General features: G+C 40.1%; 1 protein-coding gene across 2 annotated transcripts; it reads left to right on the forward strand.

Moving 5' to 3' along the window:
- Nucleotides 1-26,692, forward strand: noa1 (nitric oxide associated 1). 2 transcript variants are annotated; one of them, XR_011353763.1, is made up of 7 exons: nt 1-1,259; nt 4,679-4,843; nt 14,260-14,477; nt 15,571-15,702; nt 19,449-19,565; nt 19,969-20,062; nt 22,157-22,240. XR_011353763.1 is itself a non-coding variant. In XM_069925269.1 (7 exons), the coding sequence occupies exons 1-7, from the start codon at nt 44-46 to the stop codon at nt 26,416-26,418; spliced, it is 2,163 nt and encodes a 720-aa protein (XP_069781370.1). In that variant the 5' UTR covers nt 11-43; the 3' UTR covers nt 26,419-26,692. The 2 variants fall into 2 exon arrangements, 1 of the variants encoding a protein (XP_069781370.1); XM_069925269.1 differs by lacking the exon at nt 19,969-20,062 and adding an exon at nt 26,222-26,692 and having other exon boundaries at nt 11-1,259; nt 22,157-22,274.
- Nucleotides 26,693-26,981: the final 289 nt, after the last annotated feature.

Consider the following 26,981-nt stretch of genomic DNA (forward strand, 5'->3'; position numbering starts at 1 on the left):
GTGCGTGACGTCTGCTCGTTGCGCCCATGTCGACGGACAGCGCATGCGCTGTTCGTGGTGTGTTGGAGGGGGGGGGGGGGCGATTGCTGCGCGTGCTTTTGGTTCCCGGGTCCGAATGGCGCGGGTGGCGGTCGCTCGGTTTTTGCGCCAGGCTGCGCGCGCGAGAGTGCTGTCGGACCCGCGGCAGCGGTGCCTGGGACTGGTGGCGGACGAGAAGGCCGCTTACACGTCGGTGGAGCCGGGAAAGCCGGAGGAGATGGTGTTTGTGGAGTATGCGATTGATCCGGACCAGGAGAAGGTGACCGAACAGCCGGCGCTCAGCGTCCAGGCGGAACCGACGGAGAGCGTCCAGGCCGCCATCTCCCTCCGGGCGATGCGCCACCAACTGCTCGCCTTAGAGGCGCTGAAATCAACACGGGGAGCAGAGGCCACGAAGCCCGCGCGGAGTCTTGAGCCAGTGGTGTCCGATCCGGGCTTCCCGGTGCCCGAACTCCCGTCCAAGAAGAAAGGGCGGAAACGGTACCAGGAGGAGAAGACGGCGGCCCCGAGTGGGGAACACCGGTTGTTCGGCACCCCCGATCCGCTGGAGCCGCCGAGCGACTCCCCGTGCTCGGGCTGCGGCGCCCTGTTGCACTGCGCCAGCCCCTCGCTGGCCGGCTACATGCCGAGCGAGAAGTACAAGCAGCTGGTCCAGGCTGGGCCCGGGGCGCTGCGGCGCGCCGTCTGCCAGCGCTGCTTCCTTCTCGTCCACCACCAGCAGGCCCTGGAGGTGGAGGTGCCGCTGGTCGAGTACCAGCGCCTGATGAGGTGCATCGCCGGCCACAAAGCGCTTGTCCTTTACATGATCGACGTGCTTGACCTGAGCGCCGGCAGCGGCCTGATCCCCAGCTTCGTGCCTCTGTTGGGTGAGCGCAATACCGTGCTGGTGTTGGTCAACAAAACCGACTTGATCCCTGCCGACGGCCCCCGCTATCTGGTGCGACTCCGGCGCCAGGTACTAGAGAAGTGTAAACAAGCCGGCCTGTGGACGGAACCCCGGAGCAAAGGAGAGGTGCACCTCATCAGCGCTAAGACAGGCTACGGCATCGAGAATTTAATCTCCCGTTTACAGAGCTCCTGGAAATACCAGGGCGACGTCTATCTCGTCGGTGGCACCAACGTGGGCAAGTCCACCCTCTTCAACACTCTTCTCCAGTCAGATTACTGCAAATCCAAAGCCCCCGATGTCATCCAAAGAGCAACAGTGTCCCGCTGGCCGGGTAAGTTGAGGAGTTTCAATGAATGACTAACGTGGCGGAAGTCATTTAGGTGGTCAGGCAGCATCTCTGTCGAGAGAAATCGTTACTTTTTTGGGCTAATGATGTTGTAAAACTGAAATATTTTAAAACTTGGTGGAGGGTATAAATATCACCCCATTATTCAAAATTGGTGGGGGCAGAAAGTTTGCCTGACCTCTCCGAGTGGGAGTTGATTAGCAAGGGCGTCATAGGTGTTCTATGGCCAGTAAGGGATTACTTCATGTGTAATGTGCATGGGGTTTAAAAACCGGTTGAGAACCACTGGGTTAAGAAGTAGCTGGAGGTATATGATAAGATAGGCAAAGCCAGCATGATTTCCTTAAGGGAAAATCTTTCTTAGCAAACCGATTGGAATTCTTTAAAGAAGACACAAGCAGGCCAGATAAAGGAGATGCAATGGATGTTGTGTCTATGAATTATCAGAAGGCCTTTGACAAGGTGCTGCACATGAGGCTGCTTAACAAGATAAGCACGCCCATGTCAGAAAACCTACTAGCTTGGCTGATTGGTAGGAATCTCAGAGAGAGACAGAAATCATATTCTGTTTGTCTGCCAGTTGCTAGGAATGTTCCAGAGCGGTTGGTGTTAAGACCACTTTTTATGTGGTATATCAATTATTTACATTTTGGAATAAATGACTTTAGCCATGTTTGCAGATGATGCCAAGATGGGTGGATGAGCAGGTTGTGTTGAAGAAACAGGGAAACTGCGGAAGGGCAGAGAGGTGGCACATAGAACCATACAACATAAGAGCACAGAAGCAGACACTTTCGGCCCTTTTAGTCTGTACCAAACCAATGTCAGAAAGTGTACGATCATTCACTTTGGTAGAAGAAATAAATAGGCAATATTTTCTAACTGGGGAGAAAATTAAAAATTTCCGGGATGCATGCAGGATAGATACCCTGAAGGTAAACTTGCAGGTTGAGTCACTGGTTATGAAGGCAAATGCAATGGTCGCATTCATTTCAAGAGGAATAGAATAAAGAACGGATGTGATGTTGAGGCTCTATAGGACACTGAGTCCTCATTTAAGAAAGGATGTGCTGACATTAGAAAGGGTCCAGGGAAGGTTCCCCAGGATAATTTTAGGATTAAAAGGGTTATATGAGGAACTTTTGCCGGCTCTTGGCCTGTACTTGTTGGAATTTAGGAGAATGAATGAGATCTCATTGAAACATTTTGAATGATGAAAGGCATAGACCAGTGGTTCTCAACTTTTTTTCTTTACTCTCATTCCACTTTGATTGTTCCCTATGCCATAGATGCTCTGTGATTAGTAAGGGATTGCTTAAGGTGGTATGTGAGTGGAAAGAAAAAGTTTGAAAAGATTGTTTTAATCATACCTAATTGACATGTGCATGGTTTCATAACTCTGAAGGAAATGAGCCAATGACAATTTTTCTCAAGCAAAATATTTGCGTAACAATTGGGGCTAGAGCAGTGATTCTCAACCTTCCCTTACCACGCACATACCACCTTAAACAGTCCCTTACTAATCACAGAGCACCAATGGCATAAGGATTACTTAAAGTGGTATTTGAGTGGAAAGAAAAAGATTGAGAATCACTGGCATAGATAGTGTGGAAGTAGAAAGGTTGTTTGGTATGGAGAAAGTCTAGGACAAGAGGACACAATTTCAGATTTGAACAGCGGTCACTTAAAGCAGAGATGCACAGAGGAATTTCTTTAGCCAGAGCGTGGCGAATCTGGAATTCATTGACATTAGTGATGGTGGAGGGCAAGTAATTAGGTGTATTTAGCCAGATAGGTTCTCGAGTAGCTAGGGCATCAAAGGTTATGAGGAGAAGGCCAGGCAGTGAAGGAGTAGGAAAATGGATCAGCTCGTGATTGAATGGTGGGACAGACTCATTGAGCTGAACAGCCTATTTCTGCTCCTATTTTGTATGGTCTTATGGAGGCAAAGACGAAAGGGAAGATCAGAGAATGGATCCAAAGGGATGAGATCATACAGTAAAAGAATAAAATGGTACAAGTAATGAATGGTATCTCCCTCCCTTCTTTCAATATGATCTGTCGGGATTGTTGTCTGAAGAGGGCTCTCAAAATCATTAAGGACCCCTACCACCCCACACGCAGCATCTTCCAGCTACTCCTGCTGGGAAAGGGATACAAAAGTATCAGAGCTGACTCCACCAGGCTGAGAAACAGCTTCTCCCCACGGGCAGTGAGACTGCTGAAGTACTGATGAACTACTCATACAATCCCTCCGAGGCTCTAGTATTATTTAACAATGTTTATTTATTTTTGAATGTGCTGCATATACTGTAAATTGTTTGTAAATGTGTATGCTATATGTTCTTTCCACTGAGACTGAAGAACGGCATTTCGTCCAGTTAGACTTTACAATTGGATTATAATAATCGGGCATGTGATTTTTCCGTGTTTCCACGGATTTCCTTGTTTTAAAAATTGATTTTCCACATTTTTAAAATGATTGATACATTTTTCATCCCTTCACTCATCAGCACTGTTGTCTCTACACCTGTGACTGGCCGTCCAATCGCATGCTCGCTGCTCCCTTTCTCATCATTGTTCAGATCGATAACGCATGAATGACGCACTGTGAGAGAGGTGGGCTGTGCATGTACAGGAGTGCCTGCGCACCCGGCTGCGGGGCTGGGGCAAGTGACATGGCAGTTGCCTGGTATTGGCCTCTGAGGCAGCCGGAGTAGCGGCTCTGTTTCTGTAACTGCAACATTTTTAGGCCACCTTAATTGAAATTCAGGCTGCAATGGTTTGTGTGGAGGAAATTCTGAGCCTGCTTTATGGCACTGGGGAGCTGGCCTGTGAATGGATGGTGCAGTGAGGGCCCATGAGTGAGGGAGGTGATGGCTGTCCCGTGGAAGGAGACTCTTGCCTTCCAGAGGTTTGGGAGAGAGAAGAGAAGGCAAGGGCTGCAGAATCCACTGCCTCTGGGTGCTGTGTGCAGGACGGGATGGCACTATTGCCTGGGGATGGGGAGCAGGTTGGGGAGGGCCTCTGCCTGGGAATGGGGAGCAGGTTGGGCAGGGCCTCTGCCTGGGGATGGGGAGCAGGTTGGGCTGGGGCTCTGCTTGGGGATTGGACCGTGTTGCCGTAACACCAGAGCCTAAACTCCTTTGGATTTAAAAACTTCAGTTCTCAAATTTAACAGTGTCATGTATAATCTAACAATCATTTTATTACATTCCTTAATGCCTTTTGTATGTGGCAAAAGAAAAATGGGACTGAATTAATGTTTGATCACAGTGGCTGCTACTGTGAGTGACTTCAATTATGAATCTGTTATGAAATATATTGTCATGTTTCGAGAAATTGGTACAGGTATATAACTTGTTTTCTTGGACTTTGTTGTTTAATTTTGTTTTGTTTAATAGGAACTACGTTGAACCTCCTCAAGTTTCCAATTATAAATCCCACACCAAATAGGATGTTTCAAAGGTTACAGAGATTGAAAGCTGATAAGACAAAAGCAGAAGATGACCTTGATGAAAAAGAAATGAAAGATTTTCAACAACTGAAGAAACATGGCTACTTGATTGGTAACAATTCTGTTGCTCAGACATATCAGAGATCATTTGAGAATCTGGACTGCTGTACATACAAGCAAATACTCCCCAATGCTTTTGCAAGGCACCATGTGAGGAAAAAACTGATGCAATGTGTTGATTTTTGACTGGTGTAATGCTGCATTAGAATAAATCTTTTAAGGTAGTTAGAGGAATAGAATACAAACGTACAGGAAATGCATAACAAATAGCAACTTGAACAAAACCACTTGATAACTGATTACAAAGTAGATCAATGGGCTTAACTTAAGGTCATTAGATTCTGGGGTTTTTTTGAAAAGCCCCTGAATATGTGATATCCATGAATTCTAGTATATACAGTAAAATTCCCAGTATCCAGCACCTAAAGAGATTGGTAGATGCCGGAGAAGTGAATTTACTGATTGCTTGAGATTGCGTGTTGCGTGATTGGCAAACTAACAGCTAGGGGGGTGCCAATTTTAAACTTTTGTATTTTAAACTTTTGTATTTTTACCTATTTATTTTCCACAATTTTTTTGCTAGGTGCTTGAGGCTGCCTGTTGCTTGAATTCTGGATATAGGGGATTTTACTGTATAAAACTTATAAATATAGTACATGGTTACACATTGGTAATTTTCATAAAGGAATTTAACAAAAGGTAATCAATGTTGCTGTCCCATTTGACCTTTTGATGATAATTTAAAACTAAATAATTTATTGTAGTATTCTAAATGTAGTATTACGTGACAATAATGGAACCTTTGCCTTTACTTTTTTGAGTTCAAGTTCTTCATTTATATAGTGCATTTTTTCAACTTGCATTGACCAACGTGTTGTACAAACCAACACTTTGTACAAGTGTATCTAAACTATCTTTGTATCTAAACTAGTATAACTTTTTGAAAATTTTATTTAATTTCACATATGATTAAAACATAGATTTCTTGTTCAAAAATATTAAAAATTAATATATAGTGATTTTTGAAAAATGTTTTCCCCTCCCATCCTCCCCCCTCAACTAACAGCCCTATAGAAAAGAAAGGAAAAAAGAGAACATCTGGATATTCTTTATAAAAACTTAGTAAAACTATTAAATATAATCTAACATCTTAATTTTTAGGAGTTGGAAGATTCAGGTTGAGTGATTACAATTTATTTCTTACAACTTGAAAATATGATTTCCAAATCTTTTGAAAATTTTCAAATTTATTACTTAAATTATGTGTAATCTTTTCAAGTGGTATACAGCTACCTATTTCAGTATGCCATCTACTCATTTCCAAGTACGTATCTGACTTCCAAGTTACTGTCAATTTTCATGTTAATTTTTCTAGTGCAACGCTTGCCATTTTTCTTTTCCAAATAAATTTCCTTACATGCTTAGTTCTTGAAAAAATTTTGATAGCATAAATACAAGTAATGTTTGAAATAAGTACTGTACACTAGGAAATGTTTTCATTTTTATACAATTAACCCTTCTTATTAATGTTATAGGTAGTTCCTTCCATCTCCGTAAATCTTCTTCTATTTTGGTGTATAATTCATTTTAAATAAATTATGTAAATTACTCTTGATTTTACTACCTAAATATTTAATTGCCTCTCTCTGCCATTTAAACTGACTTTCCTTTTTACATTGCTCATAATCTGCCATTACTATAGGCATTATTTCAATTTTATCACAATTTTTTTGTAACCAGATACTGCACCATATTCTTTTAATCTTAAATACAATTTACTTAATGACCTTTCTGGTTCAGTCAAATACATTATAACATCATCTGCAAATAAACTAATCTTATGTTCTTTCCTGTCTATTTTAAAACCTTTAATATTATTATCAAATCTCATTAATTCTGCCAAAGGCGCTATTGCTAAAATAGCCTATTTGATTTTGATATTTGCCCATTTGTTAACCACTTTCCCTTTAGGTTTATTATATAGAGCTCTGACCAAATTTATAAATGTAGATGCTATTCCAAATTTTCTTAAGACTTTAAATTTAAAAAAAACCATTCAAGTCTATCAATCACTTTTTCATCATCTAAAGTAACTACTACACTAGGTTCCTCTCTTAACTGCTAAATGTATTATACACATTAACTTTGTTTTTCTGCTAATTTTCTTTTTATAACAAATCCAGTTTGATCTATATTTATTAATTTAGATAAATATTTTGCTATTCTCTGTGCTTAAATTTTAGATATTATTTTATAATCTGCATTTAACAATGAAATACATCTATATGATGATGGTTTCAAAGGATTCTTCCCTGTTTCTGGAATCACTTATTATTGCTGTCTTAAATTATTCTGGTAAATCTCCCACCTGTTATAATATTTCCATAAATGGAGGCATTAATAAATATTTAAATGCTTTATAAAATTCAGGGGGGGATCCATCTTCTCTAGGAGACATTATTTTGTAATGAACCCAATGCTTCTTTAACCTTTTGAGTAAATGGAGTGGCCAATACTCTTTGATCTTCTGTATTTAATTTTGGTAAATTTATTTCAGACAAAAAAATTTCTATTGTCATCTTTTAACAATTCTGACTGATATAATTTTTTATAAAACTCTTCAAATTTTTCACTTATTTCCTGTGATTTATAAGCAATCCGATTTGATTCTTAGCTGCTATAATTATTCTAGATACTTGTTCTGTTTTTAGTTGCCATGCAAATACCTTATGGTCCTCTCTCATTATGTCTCTTTCTATTTTATATGTTTGCAAAGTATTATACTTTAATTAGTACAACTATTTACAAAACAACGGATTAATTGCAGCACTGTCAGAGGTTAGGAACATATAAAGGGTTTCAGACGTTAAACGCTAACGACAGAAGGTACATTTAAAGAAGTTGAGGGAGGGGCTAGTTTAATGGTCAGGGGAATGCTGTTCCACAGGCCTGGGTCTCCCCTTTGTGTATGCTTAGTGCATGGATCAGCCAGGTGTTCTGCGGCTAACCTGAGCTGTTTAGGAGCGGAGTAGTGTGTAAGCAAATTGGAGATATTTGGGGGTCGGGCAAGGTCATGGAGGGTCTTGTATGTAAATAGCAGCAGCTTGAAGTCGATTCTGAGCCGCACCGACAGCCACTAGAGGGAAGCCAGAATTGGAGTGATATGGTGCCTCTTCTTGGCACCTATCAGGACCATAGTGGCAGCATTCTGAACCAATTGGAGGCAGGTTAGGAAGGACTAGCTAATTCCAGTGTATAGAGAGTTAGCGTAGTCCAGATGAGAAAAGGTAAGGGTGTGAATAACACTTTCAAGGTCCTTGAATGAGAAGTACGGTTTTATTCTTTTTGAATTTTATTTATTGATCAAAATAAATCATACAATCAGAGGCAAAATACAAACAGATACACAATATTTTCACAACCCCCCCCTAAACAACCCCCCTCTAAACAACCCCCCTCTAAACAACCCCCCTCTAAACAACCCCCCTCTAAACAACCCCCCTCTAAACAACCCCCCTCTAAACAACCCCCCTCTAAACGACCCCCTCTAAACGACCCCCCTCTGAACGACCCCCCTCTGAACGACCCCCCTCTGAACGACCCCCCTCTGAACGACCCCCCTCTGAACGACCCCCCTCTGAACGACCCCCCTCTGAACGACCCCCCTCTGAACGACCCCCCTCTGAACGACCCCCCTCTGAACGACCCCCCTCTGAACGACCCCCCTCTGAACGACCCCCCTCTGAACGACCCCCCTCTGAACGACCCCCCTCTGAACGACCCCCCTCTGAACGACCCCCCTCTGAACGACCCCCCTCTGAACGACCCCCCTCTGAACGACCCCCCTCTGAACGACCCCCCTCTGAACGACCCCCCTCTGAACGACCCCCCTCTGAACGACCCCCCTCTGAACGACCCCCCTCTGAACGACCCCCCTCTGAACGACCCCCCTCTGAACGACCCCCCTCTGAACGACCCCCCTCTGAACGACCCCCCTCTGAACGACCCCCCTCTGAACGACCCCCCTCTGAACGACCCCCCTCTGAACGACCCCCCTCTGAACGACCCCCCTCTGAACGACCCCCCTCTGAACGACCCCCCTCTGAACGACCCCCCTCTGAACGACCCCCCTCTGAACGACCCCCCTCTGAACGACCCCCCTCTGAACGACCCCCCTCTGAACGACCCCCCCCCTCCTCCTCTCGACCCCCCCCCTCCTCCTCTCGACCCTCCTCCTCTCGACCCCCCTCTGAACGACCCCCCCCTCCTCCTCTCGACCCCCCCCCTCCTCCTCTCGACCCCCCCCTCCTCCTCTCGACCCCCCCCCTCCTCCTCTCGACCCCCCCCCTCCTCCTCTCGACCCCCCCCTCCTCCTCTCGACCCCCCCCTCCTCCTCTCGACCCCCCTCCTCCTCTCGACCCCCCTCCTCCTCTCGACCCCCCCCTCCTCCTCTCGACCTCCTCCTCTCGACCTCCTCCTCTCGACCCCCCCCTCCTCCTCTCGACCCCCCCCTCCTCCTCTCGACCCCCCCCTCCTCCTCTCGACCCCCCCCTCCTCCTCTCGACCCCCCCCTCCTCCTCTCGACCCCCCCCTCCTCCTCTCGACCCCCCCCTCCTCCTCTCGACCCCCCCCTCCTCCTCTCGACCCCCCCTCCTCCTCTCGACCCCCCCCCTCCTCCTCTCGACCCCCCCCCTCCTCCTCTCGACCCCCCCCTCCTCCTCTCGACCCCCCCCCTCCTCCTCTCGACCCCCCCCTCCTCCTCTCAACTCCCCCCCAAAAAAAAATAGAAGATAGAAGAGGAGATCAACTCACATAACAATCATCAACTATTTCCATGGTTCGGTGCAACCCCAACAATCGTGGGGGAAAAAAACTATTACAAATTCAAACCATACATCTCATATACGGGCTCCAAACTTAAACAAAAAAGGAATAATTATTACGTAAATTATACGTTACCTTTTCCAGTGGAATACAAGACCTCTTTTCCATATGCCACCGTTGAATACTTAAATCAGTCTCATTTTTCCAAGTAATTGCCAAACATTTTCTTGCCACAGCTAATGCCGATTTCAAAAAAGCAATTTTAAACTTGTATTAAATTGAGTTTGGAATTAAAATTATATAATATAAATTTAAATAAACCTTCTAAAAAATTCCTTAATTCTGTTCCAAAAAGGTTTCACTGTCTCACATAACTAAGTAGAATCCAAGAAAAGAACCAACTTGCTTATGACACTTAAAACATAAATAAGAAAAAATAAACTTATTTCCTTAACTTCTCAGGAGTTAAATATAACTGATGTATAAAATTATAATGAGCCAATCCATATCTTACATTCACTAATTTAGTAATACTATCCTCACATGTTGTCACCCACTCCTGAGAAATAGATATAAACAATTTTTTTCCCCATCTAAACCTAGATTTATAAATATCCAGCTTAAGCATTTTATGCTATAATAGAGCATACATCTCAGATACAAATCCCTTCTTACCCCTTCAGTGAGTAAACTTTCAAATTTACACCGCCTTGGCAACCGTAACGTACACCCAAAATTATCTAAGAGTAAGGCTCTAACCTGATAATAAATAAACAGGATACTTGAAGAAATTCTGTATTTCTCCTTTATTCTTTGAAACGAAATAAAATACCCAACTTCATAACGATCCTCTACCAACTTAATACCTTTCTGTTCCCACATTTTCAAAAGCTGATTATTTAATGAAAAAGAAAAAAGTTTATTCTGACACAAAGGAGTTTTAGCCAGAATTTTACCTTCAGTGTCTATAATTTCATTCTTCTTACTCCATAATTCCATTAAATGTTTCAACACTGGTAAATTATAACTCTGTAAAAGATGAGAATTCCATTTATAAATAAAATAATCCATTCTCTTCTCATTAATCTGGGACAATTCAATCTTAGCCCAAACCAAGGGTTTATCCACTTCAAACATTCTATTAATAAATTTCATTTGCGCCGATTCATAATAATTTTGAAAATGAGTAAGTTGCAATCCTCCTAAAGCATGTTTCCAAGTCAATTTCTCAACGACACCCTTGCCATTTTCCCTCTCCATTTTAAAAAAAAAAAGTCCTCACCAAAGCATTCAAATCTTTGAAGAATTTTAGGGGAATTCTGCAAGGAATACACTGAAAAGGGTATTGTATTCGGGGAAAGATATTCATTTTCACACAATTTACTCGTCCTATCAATGTTATCAATGTCATATTTAATTTTAGACAATAAAGGTAAATAATTCAATTCATATTATAATTATCATCTATTATAATTTCTAAATACTTAATTCAATCAGACTACTTAAATTTCACAATATGTTTACAAGGTGAATAGTTCACATTCGCCAAAGGATATTATTTCACTCTTATCCCAATTAATCTTGTAACCTGTTAATTCACCATATTGTTCCAGTCTTGCATGTAGATTCCCCAACGACTGCATAGGCTGCATTTAAATATTATCAAGACATCATCTGCAAATAAATTTATTTTATACTCATCTGCATTCACCTTAATACCCTTAATATTACAGTCTTGTCTAATCAACGGAACCAAGGGTTCAATAACCAATGCAAATAAAGCTGGTGACAAAGGACAGCCCTGTCTTGTCGATCTAGATAATACAAACAAAGAAGATACCTGTCCATTTGACACAACTCTAGCTGATGGATTTTTATATAAAGCCTTAACCCAGCCAATAAAAAGTGGCCCAAATTTAAACTTTTCCAGCACTTTAAACAAAAAAAAACCATTCCACTCTATCAAAGGCTTTTTCAGATTCTAAAGCAATTACCATAGGTTGGCTGAATTTCCCCCAAGAAACATTAATTAAAGAAATCAATTTCACAATATTATCTGCTGAATACAAATTTTTAATAAAACCAGCTTGATCGACATGAATCAAATCCACAGTTTTATTTTAACAATAGTGTGGAGCTGGAAAAAGCAGGCCTTCACCACATTGTTGACCTGTTTCTCAAATTTGAAGACAGGGTTGAATAGCATCCCAAGGGATTTAACATGGGGTTTAATAAGAGTGAATAGATTACCTAGGGAGTCATGTAACTTTTTGGTGAGGGGCGGGGTTGCTGAATAGGATGATCTCAGATTTTGTCTCGTTAAGTTGGAGGAAGTTGTGGGCCATCCAGCATTTTATGTCATCTAGACAGTTGGTGAGATTGGTAATTTTTGACTGGTCATCTGGTTTTAGGAGGAGGTAGAGCTTGGTATCATTGGTGTAACAGTGGAAGGAGATGCCGTGACCAAAGGGGAGCTTGTACAACAAGAAAAGAATGGGGCCAAGGATGGATCCTTGCCGAACCCCACAGGAAAAAGTGGCTGAGGCAGATGTGTAATTGCCCATATTGACTGTGAAAGCCCTGTCAGTGAGGTAAGATTTGAACCAGCTCAGGGCCATGCCATTGATGCTGACCTCTTGCTGGAGACAATCTATCAGAATAGCGTGATCAACAGTGTCGAACACTGCGCTGATGTCTTGGAGCATTAGAACAGTGGCACCACCCGAGTCCATGGTGAGAAATAGGTCGTTGTATACCCTCAATAAGGCTGACTCCATCCTGAGGTGGGCTTTGTATCCTGACTGAAACTTTTCTGTTATTTTATTTTGGTGAAGATTGGGAGATAGTTGGTTAAGTATTACTTTTTCAAAGACTTTGGAGAGGAAAGGAAGTTTTGAAAAAGGTCTGTAATTTTTGGAGATAGTGGGGTCAAAGTTAGTTTTTTTTCAGGAGGGTCTGAACCACTGCATGTTTGAAGCAAGATGGGACAGAGCCAGTGGCTAGGGAGTTGTTGATGGAGAGGATGCTCAGACCCATGATATCAAAGACATCATTGGATAGTATCAAGGGGGCAGGTTGAGGTTTCATGGAAAGCACAATCTTTCTGAGGGTGGGTAGTGTGATGGAACTGAAGCCATCCAGCTTGTGTGGAGAGAGCTGCAGTTCAGTTAGTGGTGGAGGGATGTTTTTCTGATGTTCTTAACTTTGTCGATGAAGAATTTTTAAAATTCTTCACATTTTGTGGGGGATATGTCCAGATTTGTAGTGGGTGGAGGGCCTACAACTGAGTTTATAGAGCTAAAGAGGACTCTAGGGTTATGGGAGCTATTGGCAATTAGGTTGGCAAGGTATTTTGTTCTCTTGACCTTCACCGCAAGTTGTGTTTGAGGAAAGCTTTCTCACATGCTCTGACTTGGAACACTTTTAAACAGTTGAAGGTTTGGCATGGTGCTATACAGGTGAAGAAATTTCATACAGACCATTGGATTTATTAATTATTTTGTTTGATAGGTATTTCATAATTCATAGCTTGCCTTTAAAAATTGTCTTTCATTCAGAACTGTGAATACAATACAGGTCAGTATAAATGAGATTAAATTTGCCTTGCAGTGAAATTTGGATGAAGAACAATTTATCCAGCATAGTAGAGGAATTCGATGGATATAATTTTTGATGTGCAATAGAATATCTTGAGCTTTTCTTTTATTGTAGTAATCCACTGAAGTTGAAATTTCTATTGATTTGTGATATGTTAGTGATTGTAAAGCAAAACAGATTAGGGCGACAAGATTAGGGCTGGAATGGGCTGCCATAAGTAGTGGTGAAAGCAGATACAATAGCAGCATTTAAGAGTCTTCTAGCTAGACATGTGTATATTCAGGGAATGGAGGGATGCAAATCATGTACAAGCAGCAAATTTTTAGTTTAAATTGGGCATAATGTTCAATGCAGATCTGTGGCTGAGTGTTCCTGTGCTGTATTGTTTTATATTCTAAATGGCCCTCAAATTAGTGAGCAAATTGAATAGCAGCATACACCATATAATAGTATTAGGTGGACATTTTCTTATCTTTTCTGAATCATGATAGATATGGCTTAAGGTGCTTCACTGATGTGGTTATTTTTTACAGTGCAAGGTTTATGATTTGTTGAACCTCAACAATAGTTTTGGTTTTCTTTTTTCACTATTGTTTGTGACGGAGGAGAATTGCAATTGTTTAAAGCCAATCTTTACTTAAAAATTTTATTCCGGTGAAATCATGGAGACCATTCTACCTGTGCTAGAGTTTATTCTTCATGGTTTCTTTCAAATGCCTTTGCCTATATGTTCTTTGTAGGTTCTTTGTTTTCATTCTGTGAGAAATTAACACTTTTTGAAATGATTTAGCCTCTAATTTGATCTGCAGAATTTGAACCTGCTTTCTTTTTTATATTCATCTTTGGGGTTGCCTCCCATTTTGCCTTTAACTGCTCGCATATTTTTGTCTTTTTAATATTTCCATCTAATTATGAGGGACAGATTACAATCTGACATTGGTTTACAGTTCTTTAGGCAATTTGTGGTCAGCCCACTTAGCTTTCTTTTATATTGCTATATCTGCAGACATTGCCTGATTTGCTGTCCACCATTCACTATTTTTGCAGGTAGAGTTGGCAGAACATTTTGTAATACTCAAATGAGTAAACAATGTAACAAAGGGATAATTGAATGGAATCCAGATGAATTTGCCCTGAGTCCGGAACCTGAAGATGGTAATCAAATAAATGTCTCAAACTCCCAAGACTTGGTGGAGTTCACGTATAATGAACTAAAAGATGCTCATTGGTTTTATGATACCCCTGGAATCATAAAGCAGGACTGTGTAAGTAGAACTATGAATTGAAGATTGAATTGCAAAAACTGTTTCATTGTTTTACAAAAGTGCTAACCTTATTTTCTGCCCAACATTTTAAAAAAAAATGTAATTATGTTGATCCATTACATTGATATAGAAAATAAATTGAATACTTAATCCTAACAGCAACTATTATTTCCTTGAGATAGACTAAAGGAAAAGAGATGGCACAGCTTCTCAAGATCAATAACAAATCCTTTCTTGCCATGTTAGTACTGTTGCAAATAAATTGGATGATTCTTTTTATTAGAGAAATTATTTGTCATGTGAAGGAGGAAAAAAGACATAGCTGGATGCAAGGATGAGCTTGTTCATAACCTTTACATAAAATACACAGATGTTAACAAGACAGCTTTTCATTCTCCAAAGCAGAGGCAGAAAGTTCCATTTAGGTCTGAGATTGGGATTTTTTTTTAAAGTGCTTCTGCAAGTTATAAATCTTTGGAATTCTCTATACAGGAAGCCTGTTATGTATTCAGTTGCTGGACATATTCAAAATCTAGGTCAATTTATTCTTTTCCCAAATGGAGAAATTGGTGGAAATGGGATAGGGAAAGAAAATAGACCTATCGTAATGCCCAAGATCAGCCTTGTCAAATAGCAAAGCAGATCGTTTTAAAGCCTGCATTTTATCTTGTTCTGAATTTGTCCTCAGAAGCTGTACATGCACAAATGTTTGTTTGCTTCCAGTGTTCATATTTGTTCCATTATGTTTATTTCTTGTGCCATATTCCAGGATTGCTTGTTAATGCACATTAAGGATGCTCTTCATGTTCAACTAAATATGAAGACTGTTTTAACTTTTTTGTTTATAAAATGCTAACATGGGAAAAATTACATTTATTTTGCTATCAGCATTTCCCGAAGACTTCAAATCAATGAATTATTTCTGAAATTATTTCCAAACCAGTTATTTCTTAAATATTGTATGGGTTTTTGCAGAGTAAGATTCTGCGCACAACAGATTACAAATGCAGAAATAAATAATTGGATCATCTGCTGAACATCTGCCTTAGAGGTAAAACTGTTCTAAATTCTTTTAACCACTTTATTTTTACAGATTTTGAATCTACTTACAAGTCAAGAGTTAAAGGTTGTGATGCCATCATCCGGTATCATTCCTAGAACATATGTATTGCAGCCAGGAATGGGGCTCTTTCTGGGTGCCCTTGGTCGTATTGACTTTCTGAAGGTAAACAATTTGGAAATCTCAATAAAACAATAGCTAAAGTTGATAAATGCCTTTTTAAAGGGATAATTATCCACAGCACTTCACAAACTTTAACAGAAAGAAATTTAATTGATTATTAAGTACTATATTTTCACTCATATGGGCACATGTATGTAAAGCGCACATGCATATAATGAACAGAAATCATAAATTGTAAAAATATTTTTGGACAACGCGCACATGCATATACCACATGGGTACAGTATTCTAAATTCTGACTGGCAAAAGCTATTTACATTTAAATAGGATACAAGACAAAAGCCACTTACAGGTGGCCAGAATACCCGACTGTAAAGTTGCCTATTCTACCCCATTGCGGCTGTCAGGTGGCCATCTGAAAGTGGAGAACCTGGCCAGGAGGAGCACTTAACTAACCCTCTTCCTGTAGGTATATTCTCCAGATCAGAGAATTTCCCCATTACACCTGAAAGCAGCAGTGGGACTACGGCCACAGTCCACAGGAGCCGGCGTTCACTCGTACGCGGCTCTCCTTCAGCCAGCACGTTCAGCTGACATGAAGGTGTCTTCTCCGCAGCCACCTGAATGTCCCAGCTGCACTCCCACAGCCGTGTCTGCTGGCGCATTATCTGCATCCGAACACCTAAAGCATATATCAGTACCTGCCACAGTTAACACCCAATCAACCTCCCCAGAGGTGTCAATTGTCCATTATATAGATGTGCCTCACTGACAAAAGGCAAAGGAGGAAAAACCCAACACCCAACCCCAACCAACCAATTTTCCCCTGCAGCCGCTGCAACCGTGTCTGCTTGTCCCGCATCGGACTTGTCAGCCACAAACGAGCCTGCAGCTGACGTGGACATTTACCCCCTCCATAAATCTTCGTCCGCGAAGTCAAGCCAAAGAAGAGGTGTGCTGCACCACATCAACAATAAAATAGATTGAAGACAGGCTTCAGAGTTGAGCAGGATTTTAATTCTAATGTTGTCAGAAACATTTGATATGTTAATCTCCCTCAGGGATGGGTCTGGGCCATGGTGCAGTGTCCTAGCCAGAATGTCCTGTTTATAAGAATACCATGGCATTCAATGCTGCTATTCTCACGCTTGCGATAAATTGCTGGTTCGACTCCCATGCCCACTATTGTGTGCATTCTTTCAACATGTAAAAATATTCTCATATAGCATGCAGGGGGTGCCTGGTTTTTAAAATATGCATTTAATGCACACATTATATGCATAAAAATACAGTAGGTTTCAGGATCCATATGGTTTTGTACTTTGATCGGCACGTGTTTTAAATAATTTTTTAATCATGTAGATTAATACTTTGATTAACATAGAACAATTTTTAAATTTGAGGAACTGAGAAATTTGAGTTCAATCATTAACCTATCTCATCTTTTGATTCATGTTGGAATTAGTCTTGCACTGATGCTCTATCTCTCCTATAACATTCTTTTCAACTCTTCTGCTTTCACTTCATTTGTTTTATTTGTTTTCTTGTATGATTTATTATCTAGTCCTACATAATGTTCAGTGCATGAACTTTATGCACAGATTGGCAGGCATATTTGACTATTTGTGAGAGACGTTAGGTAGAGTTTGTGAGGTGTTTCGCCATGGTTAGGTTTTAATAGTAAATTATGTGCTTCTTTATTAAGATTCTTTTGGTTTTAATATAGATTTGGAGTCCAGTTTGCAGAATATAATTAAGATGGAAATAGATTTCTAGATTAAAAAGTTATGAATTTGTATGTAGAGAGAGCAGAATTAAGATCATCCATAATTTGGTTCTATCACATTTGAAATCCTGTTTGCCCACCACCCTGGACTCCCATCAATTTGCCTATTGCACCAACAGGTCAACTGAGGATGCTATCTCCATGACACTTCACTCTGCCCTGACCCATATGGACAGCCCCAACTCTTATGTCAGAATGCTGTTCATTGATTTTAGTTTGGCATGCAATACTGTGATTCCCTCCAAGCTGATCAAGCTTCACCAGCTTGGTACCAGCTCATCCCTCTGCAACTGGACCTTGAACTTTCTGACTAACATACCCAAATCTGGTAAGTTAGACAACCTCTTCTCCTCCATTCTCACCTTGAGCACCGGTATGGCTCAGGGCTGTAAGCTGAGCCCTCTTCTGTACTCCCTTTTCTCCTACAAAGGCATTCCTATACATGGTTCTAACTCCATAATCAAGTTCGCAGATGACTCCACAGTGGTTGGCTTGATTAGAGGAGATGATGAGATGACCTACACCTGGCCACGCGGTGTGCTGATAATAACCTAGCCCTTCACACCCAGAAGACCAAGGAGATCATTGGGGAACTTCAGGCATGCTAGAGGCCACACTCATGCGCCTAACTACATCAGTGGAGTTGTAGTGGAATGGGTATAAAGTTTCAAATTCCTTGGTGTCTACATTTCTGATGATTTCACTTGGCCCCTGAGCTCCTCCATCCTGATGAAAAAGGCGTAACAGCGCCTTGATTTCCTGGAGCATCAAGAAAGCTCACCTCTGTCCCAGGATACTGATGGATTTTTTACCACTGTACCACTGAGAGCATACTCAACTATTGGCATCTCAGGATAGCATGGCAACTGTCCTGTTTCAGACTGTAAAGCACTCCAGCCGATTATCAGCACCCAATTGCCTACCATAGAGAGCAACTATCAGAAACACTGCCTGGGCAGGGTGAAAAGCATTATCAAGGTGCATCTCATCCTAGCAATGGGCTCTTTACTCTCCTTCCATCTGATAGGAGCTACAGGAGTCTCTGCTCCGGATGGAACCAGCAGGCTCAGGAAGAGCTTTTCCCTGAGGCTGTGACCCTGCTGAACCTTCCATCAAAGCGCTGAGCAGTATTGTATTCATATTGTACAGTCAATATTTTTATACTTATTTGTTTGCTGAAGCACTTGTTTTTATTCAGTTACTATTCTTTGTACTTCTGGTTAGATGCCAATTGCATTTCATTGGCTTTATATTTGGCACAATGACAATAAAGTTGAATCTAATCTAAATCTAATATAATTAGATTCTGCATATCCTAGCAGGCTTGAAAAAATGGTCTCTTCTAGTTTTCTACATTTTTTTTATTTACCACTGATGAAAGATTGTATAGTCAGTGGAAATGTAGGAAATGTGACAGCCAATTTGCACATAAGCAAGCTTCCACAAACAAATCTCTTGGAATAATGTTGATTTGTGTGGCTACATTTTGACCAAGGCATCAGAAATAACTGATCAATTTCCAAGGAGTACTATGGTAGATGTTACACCCCCCCCCCAAGAGAATACTTTGGTTTATTGCCTTGTAAACAAGATCTCCAAGAGTCCAAATACTGCTCCAGGGTATCAGTTCGATGTATGTGCTCAGAAAGATAAGCCTGATAAACCATCTTGACTAAGTAGATTGAATGACATGGGAAACAGGTGGGAGGAATTAAAGAAATGAGTCATGGTCTCCTAGCTAAGGATTAATCCCTCACTAGAATATACCTCAATGTGTTGCCAGTACAATCTACCAGAGAGAAAACTGAAGTTGTAAAATTTAAGTTCTTAATATCTGTGCTTTAGATCAGGTCTGCAAAGTATAAAATAGAAAAAGGATACAGACTTCTTTGAATAGATACGTTAAGATTTGCTTGATGCTCCTAGCATTCCATTTTTTTTGTTTCGGATTTTCATTTTTTTAACTATATTGTTTAAAGATATTTTTATTACCTCCTTCCAGGGCAAAGAGTCAGCTTGGTTTTCAGTTGTTGCTTCCAACAAGATTCCAGTCCACATTACGAGCCTTGAAAAAGCAGATTCAATCTACCAAAGACATGCTGGAAAAACACTACTTGGGGTAGGTCATATTTCTCTTTCAGAAAGAGGAAAATGTTGTAAGGAGTGCAGTCAAAATTTAAATTGATAATTTATCATGTTGGTTTTGGATAACTAATTGGCCAAATATCATGTAATTTGCCGATTCATCTGATATATAAATTGTGTTGAGGATGAGATGCAGTAACAGGTGAACAACTGAAACAATCAAAATACACAGACAGAAATAAATAGAGTAAAATTCCTGTTATCCGGAATTCAAGCAAACGACAGTCTCAAGCAACTGGCAAAAAAAATCAAGGAAAATAAAATAATAGGTTAAAAAAATACATGTTTAAAATTGTAAATGTTCTTTGAATTAATTTTGGTGTAAATGGGACCAAATAATCAGCCTGCGGAGTGCCTTGATTGTACTTTGCTTGTAGCAACTTTGAATACAATTGCGTTGCCTGGGATGAAGAACTGGTTGATGCTGCTTGTCATTGGTGTGAATCTCAGTGTCTCCTCATCCCTGCTTAGGTAAGAGTCACACCAGTCAGAGGCTTTATTTGTAAACTTGGGGGAGGGTGGGTTAATTATTTATGTTATTGTTCGTCTTTCGGTCAGCTTTTGGAGGGGGAGGATCCTGCAACGATAGTTAAATGTTTTTAACGAATGTAACTGAAAATAAAGTAAAATGCTTTTAAGATTTATATATTCACGCAAGTGACGTTTGTTCAGTTTAAGTAGAGTATTGTATTTCTGTCTTTTAAATTGTTTATTCTTAATGTAGGCATATTAGGTAGGAATTGTAAGCATAATTCTTATGCATCCGGAAAATATACTTATCTACCATCTTACAATCCCCAAAGGTGCTGGATGCCAGGGATTTTACTGTATTGACTACTAACTTGTGTTCTATCAAAATTTTATTCATTTTGTAACTGTTGTGAACCATAATGAAATTGACTATTCAGACAAAAGGAGTGGAAACACCTCTCAAAGAATATGCTTGTTTTTTTTTTAGAAGTATTGTTCTAATTTGGATCTGTTGTGATTCAATTACATTTGAATCCCAGGGTAAATTATTTTGTTGTTCCTGAATTGTGACACCTGAAATAATTCCCTCCTCCTTCGCCCTCTCACCCACTTACCCCATTTCTCCACTATTTTTATCTTCCATAATGGCTTTGATTCCTTTTGAGATTATAATTCCACAGCTGCATTCTGATACTATACTGGTATAGATCCAAGGTTGAAAATCTCAACAGAAGTTGGCCATTCAGGATCATTTTGGAAAATCTCTTGACCCAGAAGGCTGAGGAGGTTAGGTTGTCAAGAAAAAAACATCAATGGACTATTAGTGAAATATTAGTGAAAATGAGGGGTATGGAGCTAATGCAGTTAAACTAATATTCACTATTTGACCATTCAGAATTCTTTTTTTTTTAATTTTTTATTTTTCACACCATAAATCACAATAGCCATGATATACACTTTTTCTTTTTCACACATTTACAGTGACTTTTTCTCCCCCCCCCTCCCTCCTCCCAAGCCACCCCCCCACCCCCCCCTCATCCATTTTAGGTATACAATCTAGGTTGCATTAATTCAGTCAGACAATGTTGTCATTCAACAAAAATACACCAGAAATTCTACAGAGTCCATTCTTTTCTTTCCTTCTCCTTCCATCAACTTAGGTAATGTTTGTCCCCGGTAGGTTTTCGCTATTGTATTTAATGTAAGGCTCCCATACTTGTTCGAATATTTCAATATTATTTCTTAAACTATATGTTATTTTTTTCTAATGGAATACATTTATTCATTTCTATATACCATTGTTGTATTTTCAAATTATCTTCCAATTTCAGAATTCTTGATGGTTTCACATTGAGCTGACCAAGTGACATTTTCTGCATTCGCTTCCAACTAACTCATTGCAACCCTGGTTTTTGCATTCTCTTTTAACTGTTCAGGGTCCTTTTCCTGCATCTGGTTCACTGGAGCACTTGTATGATGACTGGTGTTGGAAAATTGGTCGGAATAACATCCTATTTTCTGGAAAATTTACTAATCTGGTACCACCAAAGTCCCATGTGTGCTAGATTATCAGAATTAAGTGATGCTGAGGTAAAAGATTGAAAAACAGATAGGTTGGAGGAGACCACTCAGGGTCTTGTGACTGCCCAATCACTGATCTTTTCCTCTATGCCACTTCCTTGTATTAACCTGGTTTCCCTTGATTCTCCTAATCTAAAAATCTTTGGATTGCTTTCTTGAATATACACACCAACTAAGTTCCTACAACTGTCTGGGAAAGAGAATTCTGAAGAATTATTCTGATCTCTGCTGCATGGATGATATTTTGAAAGTACAATTCCTGGATCTAGAAACCATGGCCAAGGGAAACGTCATTTCCCTCCACTCCCCCCCACTCCACTCCCCCCCCCCCCACCGCCTCCCCACTCCGCTTCCCTGACCCACTGAGTACCTCCAACTTCCAAATGTTTGCTGTTGATCTTGATAGATTCAACAGGTATAACTGGATTGTAAAAATTGGGAGTACTCTGGAAAATTCTATGGATTTTGATGAATGGTGTCTAAATGTACTTGCACTGTATACATTTCTACTAGGTTCCTATTGGTGGTGAGGAAAGAATGAAAAAATTCCCTTCTCTGGAATCTCAGGATCTTGAATTGGATGGAATTGGAATCCATGAGGCTGTTGCTGACATTAAGTTTTCTTCAGCAGGTACAAATTAGATTCTACAAATTAACATAGATAAGCTTTGCCAGTTGCTCCTGCAATGTAGCAATCAAGGATCCACACCACCCAGAACACGCTCTTCTAGGACATAAGAGCATTAGAAATAGGACTAGCTGTCGGCCCATCGAGCCTGCACCGCCATTCAATGAGATCATGGCTGATCTGATCATTGACTCAACTCCATCTACTAGACTTTTTCCATATCCCCGAATTTGTTTCTTATGTAAAAATCTATCTAACTGAACCTTAAATATGTTTAATGAAGTAGCTTTAACTGCTTCTCTGGGTAGAGAATTCCCCAGCTTCACTCTCTGGGGAAAAAACATTTTTTCATCTCTTTTCTAAATCTACTCCTCTGAATCTTGAGGTTGTGTCCCCTAATTCTGGTCTCACCTACCAGTGAAAGCAATTTTCCTGTCTCTATCTTATCTATCCCTTTCATAATTTTATGTTTCTATAAGATCTCCTCTCATTCTTCTAAATTCAAGTGAGTATTAACCCAGGCAATTTAGTTTCTCCTCGTAGGTCAACCCCCTCATCTTTAGGTTCATCTTGGTGAACCTCCTCTGGACTGCCTCCAAGGCCAGTCTATCCTTCCTCAAGTATGGAGACCAGAACTGCACACAGTACTCCAGGTGCAACCTCACCAGTACCTTGTACGGTTGCATCATGACCTCCCTGCTCTTGAACTCAATCCCTCTAGTGATGAAGGCCAAATTCATTTGCTGCCTTAATAACCTGTTGTACCTGCAACTCAACTTTTTGCAATTAGAGCACAAGCACTCTCAAGTCCTTTTGCACTACAGCAAGCTGCAGTCTTTCACCATTTAAATAATCATCTGCTTTTTATTTTTCCTCACATTTGGATGACCTCACATTTACTAACATTGTACTCCATCTGCCAGATATTTGGCCACTCACCTAACTCAACTATATCCTTCTGAGGCTTCTCCACATTCTCTGTACAATTTGCTTTTCCATTCAATTTAATATCATCTGCAAATTTGGCTACACTAACTACCAGATCATTAATTTTACCTATCTCATTGCACAAATACTAGATCTAAAATAGTATTCTCCCTTGATTGTTCTTTAACATGCTGCTCAAGAAAGCTATTACGAATGCATTCTATGAACTCGTCCTCCAGATTACTTTGACCAACTTGATTTTCACAATCTACGTGGAAGTTAAAGTCCTCCGCAACAACTGCTGTTCCGTTCTTACATGCCTCAGTTATCTCTCGGTTAATTGCCTGTGTCACTGTGCTATTGTTATTTGGTGGGCAATAGACAACTCCCACCAGTGATTTTTTGGTTTCCCCTCTTTTTCTATTCTTAATCTGCCCAGATGGACTCTACATTCTGCTCCTTGGATCTTATATTGTCTCTCACTATTCCTTGATCTCATCCTTAATTAAGAGCGCCTTCTTTGCCTTCCTACCTTTTTGTATTACCTGATACCCTTGAATAATTAAATCCTAATCATGCCCACCTTGCAACCGTGTTTCTGTGATAGCCACTAAATCATATGCCTGGGTACTGATTTGCACCTCAAGTTCAATAACCTTGTTTCTAATTTTGCGGGCATTCAGATAAAGTGCCTTTATGCTCATTGACCTTTTAGAATCTAGTGACTTCTGCATCCTTTGCTTTTGACTCACCTGCCCTCTGTTTTTCTTTTTCTCTTTCTTAGCTCTAGCTTTGGTCTTTGTACCACCTTCCTCATTCTTTCTTTATAGGTTCCCATCCCCTGTCCCATTAGTTTAAACCCTCCCCAACAGCACTAGCAAACAATCTCCATTGTTCCCGGCCCTGTCTAGATGTAAGCCATCTGATTTGTACTGGTCCCATCTGCCCCAGAAATGGTTCCAAAGCCCCAAGAATCTGAAGCCCTCCCTCCTGCACCACTGTTCAAGCCACATTCTTTCTAGTTATCCTATATCTACTCTGGCTAGCTTGTGGCACTTTTGAGAACTTACTCCTTAATTTGTTTCTTATTCAGCTTGTAGGACCTCATCCCGCTTTCTTCTGCTACCATCAGAAAAGAGGAATAAGTGCCACAAAACTTGCACCACCAAGTTTAGGAACATCTTCCTCAGCAAAAAACTCAATCGGGGATTTATTTAAGAACTCTTTTTTCACTTTATTGATTTTTTTTCTCTCTGTCTGTATTGCACAGTCAGTTTGTTTACATTTCTTTGTTTACTTGTGTGCACTGCAAAAAGTGGTAATTACGCCTCATCCACAGGAAAAAAAAGAATCTCAGGATTGTATGTGATGTCATGTATGTACTCTGAGAATAAATCTGAAATCTAATCTAAATCAAATATACTTCCTAATAACCATATAATACATATTATTACTGTGGACTTGCTGAGTTCCTCTGGCTCTTTCGTGTATTGCACTACAATCCCAGCGCCTACAGTCTTTCCTGATTAACTGCCTAAAAATTGCATCACTGCAAATAAAGTTGCCTTTAAATTCAGCTACTATAAATTAAATAATCTGGGCATTTCCATTCTGCAGCATGAATTGCTAAATAATTTCCCTACCTGTGAGCCAGACTCCAAAATCAGCACTGTCCTTCTGTAAAATGACCGCAAAGAGCTGCTGCCCAGTGACATTGTCAAGATTCCAGATGAATGCTCCCTCAATCAAATCCATTAGGCCAAAATAGAACATCTGGGTGCAAGCTATTCTTTGGATAGTCTTGCTCAATCATATATGTACTCTGGTCTTTTAAATCCATGATCTTGTGTAGCATTAGAAATTAGTTAATTTTTTTCCAGTGTTTTTAGAATTACTGTGCCTTTAATATAATTAAAATGGAAGATCCTACCTTTCTTCCTCAAGTAGTTTTAATTCTAACATCTATTCTATGTGCACTTCTAGACTCTGCTCGCTTAACCAGAAAGGAATCTACACTAACAAGAGTCCCTGGTATCAGGTGACCCACAAATAATAGCAAGGAGTGTGTATTTGGATCCACAGAAGCATTACAATTATTTGAGATGTCTGCTATAAATAGTTAACTATTTATCTATAAAGCAGTTCCCAATATTTGGGAAAGCATTATATTGTTCAATGTCAGATATAGATCTTTGCTAAATAGTATCCTGTAATACAAACCTTTATATGGGTCCAGATGCAGTTGTGTTTTGTTTCAACACTTGATATTAGGCATCATGTAGTATGAATCGTTATAGAATTTGAGCTGGTTAGTGTTATTAATGTGAGATACCTAGTCTACTGAGTACCTTCAGCATTTTCTGTTTTTTTTTTTTATATTTCTTATTCCATGCATTTCATTTCCACTTTTACTATTAACAGGTTTTGGTAATAAATTGGAGGAAGCTAATTTCGAAGGCATGTAATTTTTGTTGGGGAAGAGGAAGTGTGGCAGTGCTGTGCAAATTTATCCTCGTCTTATTTCCTGAGGGTGAAGGTGTCCAAAACTGGGGACCATAGATTTAAGGCAAGAGATTTAAAGGTGACCTGAGTGACAATTTTTCAAATTGATGGTTATGAGTACAGTATATGGAACGAGCTGCCAGAGGAAGTGGTAGGAAGAAGCAAATACAATTGCAGTGTTTAAGATGCATGGATGGGAAAGGTTTAGAGGGATATGGGACTAGCTTAAGTAGAGAACTTGACTCGCATGGGCAAATAGGGCCAAAAGGCATGTTTCCAAGCTGTATTCCTTATGAATCAATTGATTAGTTTTCAATTGAGATATGGAGAGGTGATGGAAATAATGGTATTGGAGAAATAGGAATATTGTATTCAAGACCTCTATCTCCTACCAATAATTTCCAAATATGAATAGATGAACTGAAATAGTTGAATGTTGAGATCATTTATATAGAGCATATAAAGGTCTAATGCTTTGAGAAATAATTGGCTAACCTTTTGTGTTTATTTTGATTTTGCAGGCTGGATTGCAGTGACTGCTCATTCAGAGGATAAAGTTCACCTTCGAGCCTACTTTCCTACTGGAACTGGCTTAACAGTTGAGAAGCCACCTCTCCTACCATTTATTGTCAATGTTAAAGGAGAACGATTAAGAAAAAGCCCATCCTATAAACTAAAAAAGCCATTACCATTTATTCAGAACTTTACAACCAAGTAGAGAAGTGGGAATATGGTAGATTTGCAACTAAACTTGCTGTCATAGAACTCAAAACAAATTTGACATCTAAAGGTTGAACTTTAAAAACTCGATGTGCAAGTTGCACTATTTTTCTGTGATTTTTTTTTTGTAAAAAAGCTGATTACTTCAGCAATGGCTGTACTGTTGATGTTGGATTTGTGCATGAAATTTCATTTTGAGTTGTGTATTTTGACACAATTGAGAATGAATACAGTAAAATATGCTGACTGGCTAATAAAAACAGATGAATTCAGCCAAGCAGTACTGTGACAGATTGTTATTTTATATATATAGATATGTTTTAAAGGAGATAAATTGTGGCAGATTTTTTAGTGTAGGTCACATGCAAACACTTCAAAACAGATCTCATTTAAAATGCCAGAGCTCTGCTCAAGCCAGACAGTCCAGGCTCTGGGTGCCTTTGAAAAAAAACTTTGAAGAATGCCTATAAGAACTTCACAAGTAAGTGTTAAATGGACATAATTTGGAGTAATGGATTATTGTTTTGAAAAGTAACAGATGAACGAACTCAGAAGAATGGG

Source organism: Narcine bancroftii, chromosome 1, assembly GCF_036971445.1.
Source record: "Narcine bancroftii isolate sNarBan1 chromosome 1, sNarBan1.hap1, whole genome shotgun sequence".
In the NCBI taxonomy this organism is placed as follows: domain Eukaryota; kingdom Metazoa; phylum Chordata; class Chondrichthyes; order Torpediniformes; family Narcinidae; genus Narcine; species Narcine bancroftii.

Excerpts from the sequence above, each read along its gene's own strand:
- noa1 (XM_069925269.1), top strand. The coding sequence starts at position 44 with ATGCGCTGTTCGTGGTGTGTTGGAGGGGGGGGGGGGGCGATTGCTGCG. Across the intron at positions 15,703-19,448 it reads GTCGTATTGACTTTCTGAAG|GGCAAAGAGTCAGCTTGGTT; the intron begins GTAAACAATTTG and ends ACCTCCTTCCAG. Across the intron at positions 19,566-22,156 it reads CTGGAAAAACACTACTTGGG|GTTCCTATTGGTGGTGAGGA; the intron begins GTAGGTCATATT and ends CATTTCTACTAG.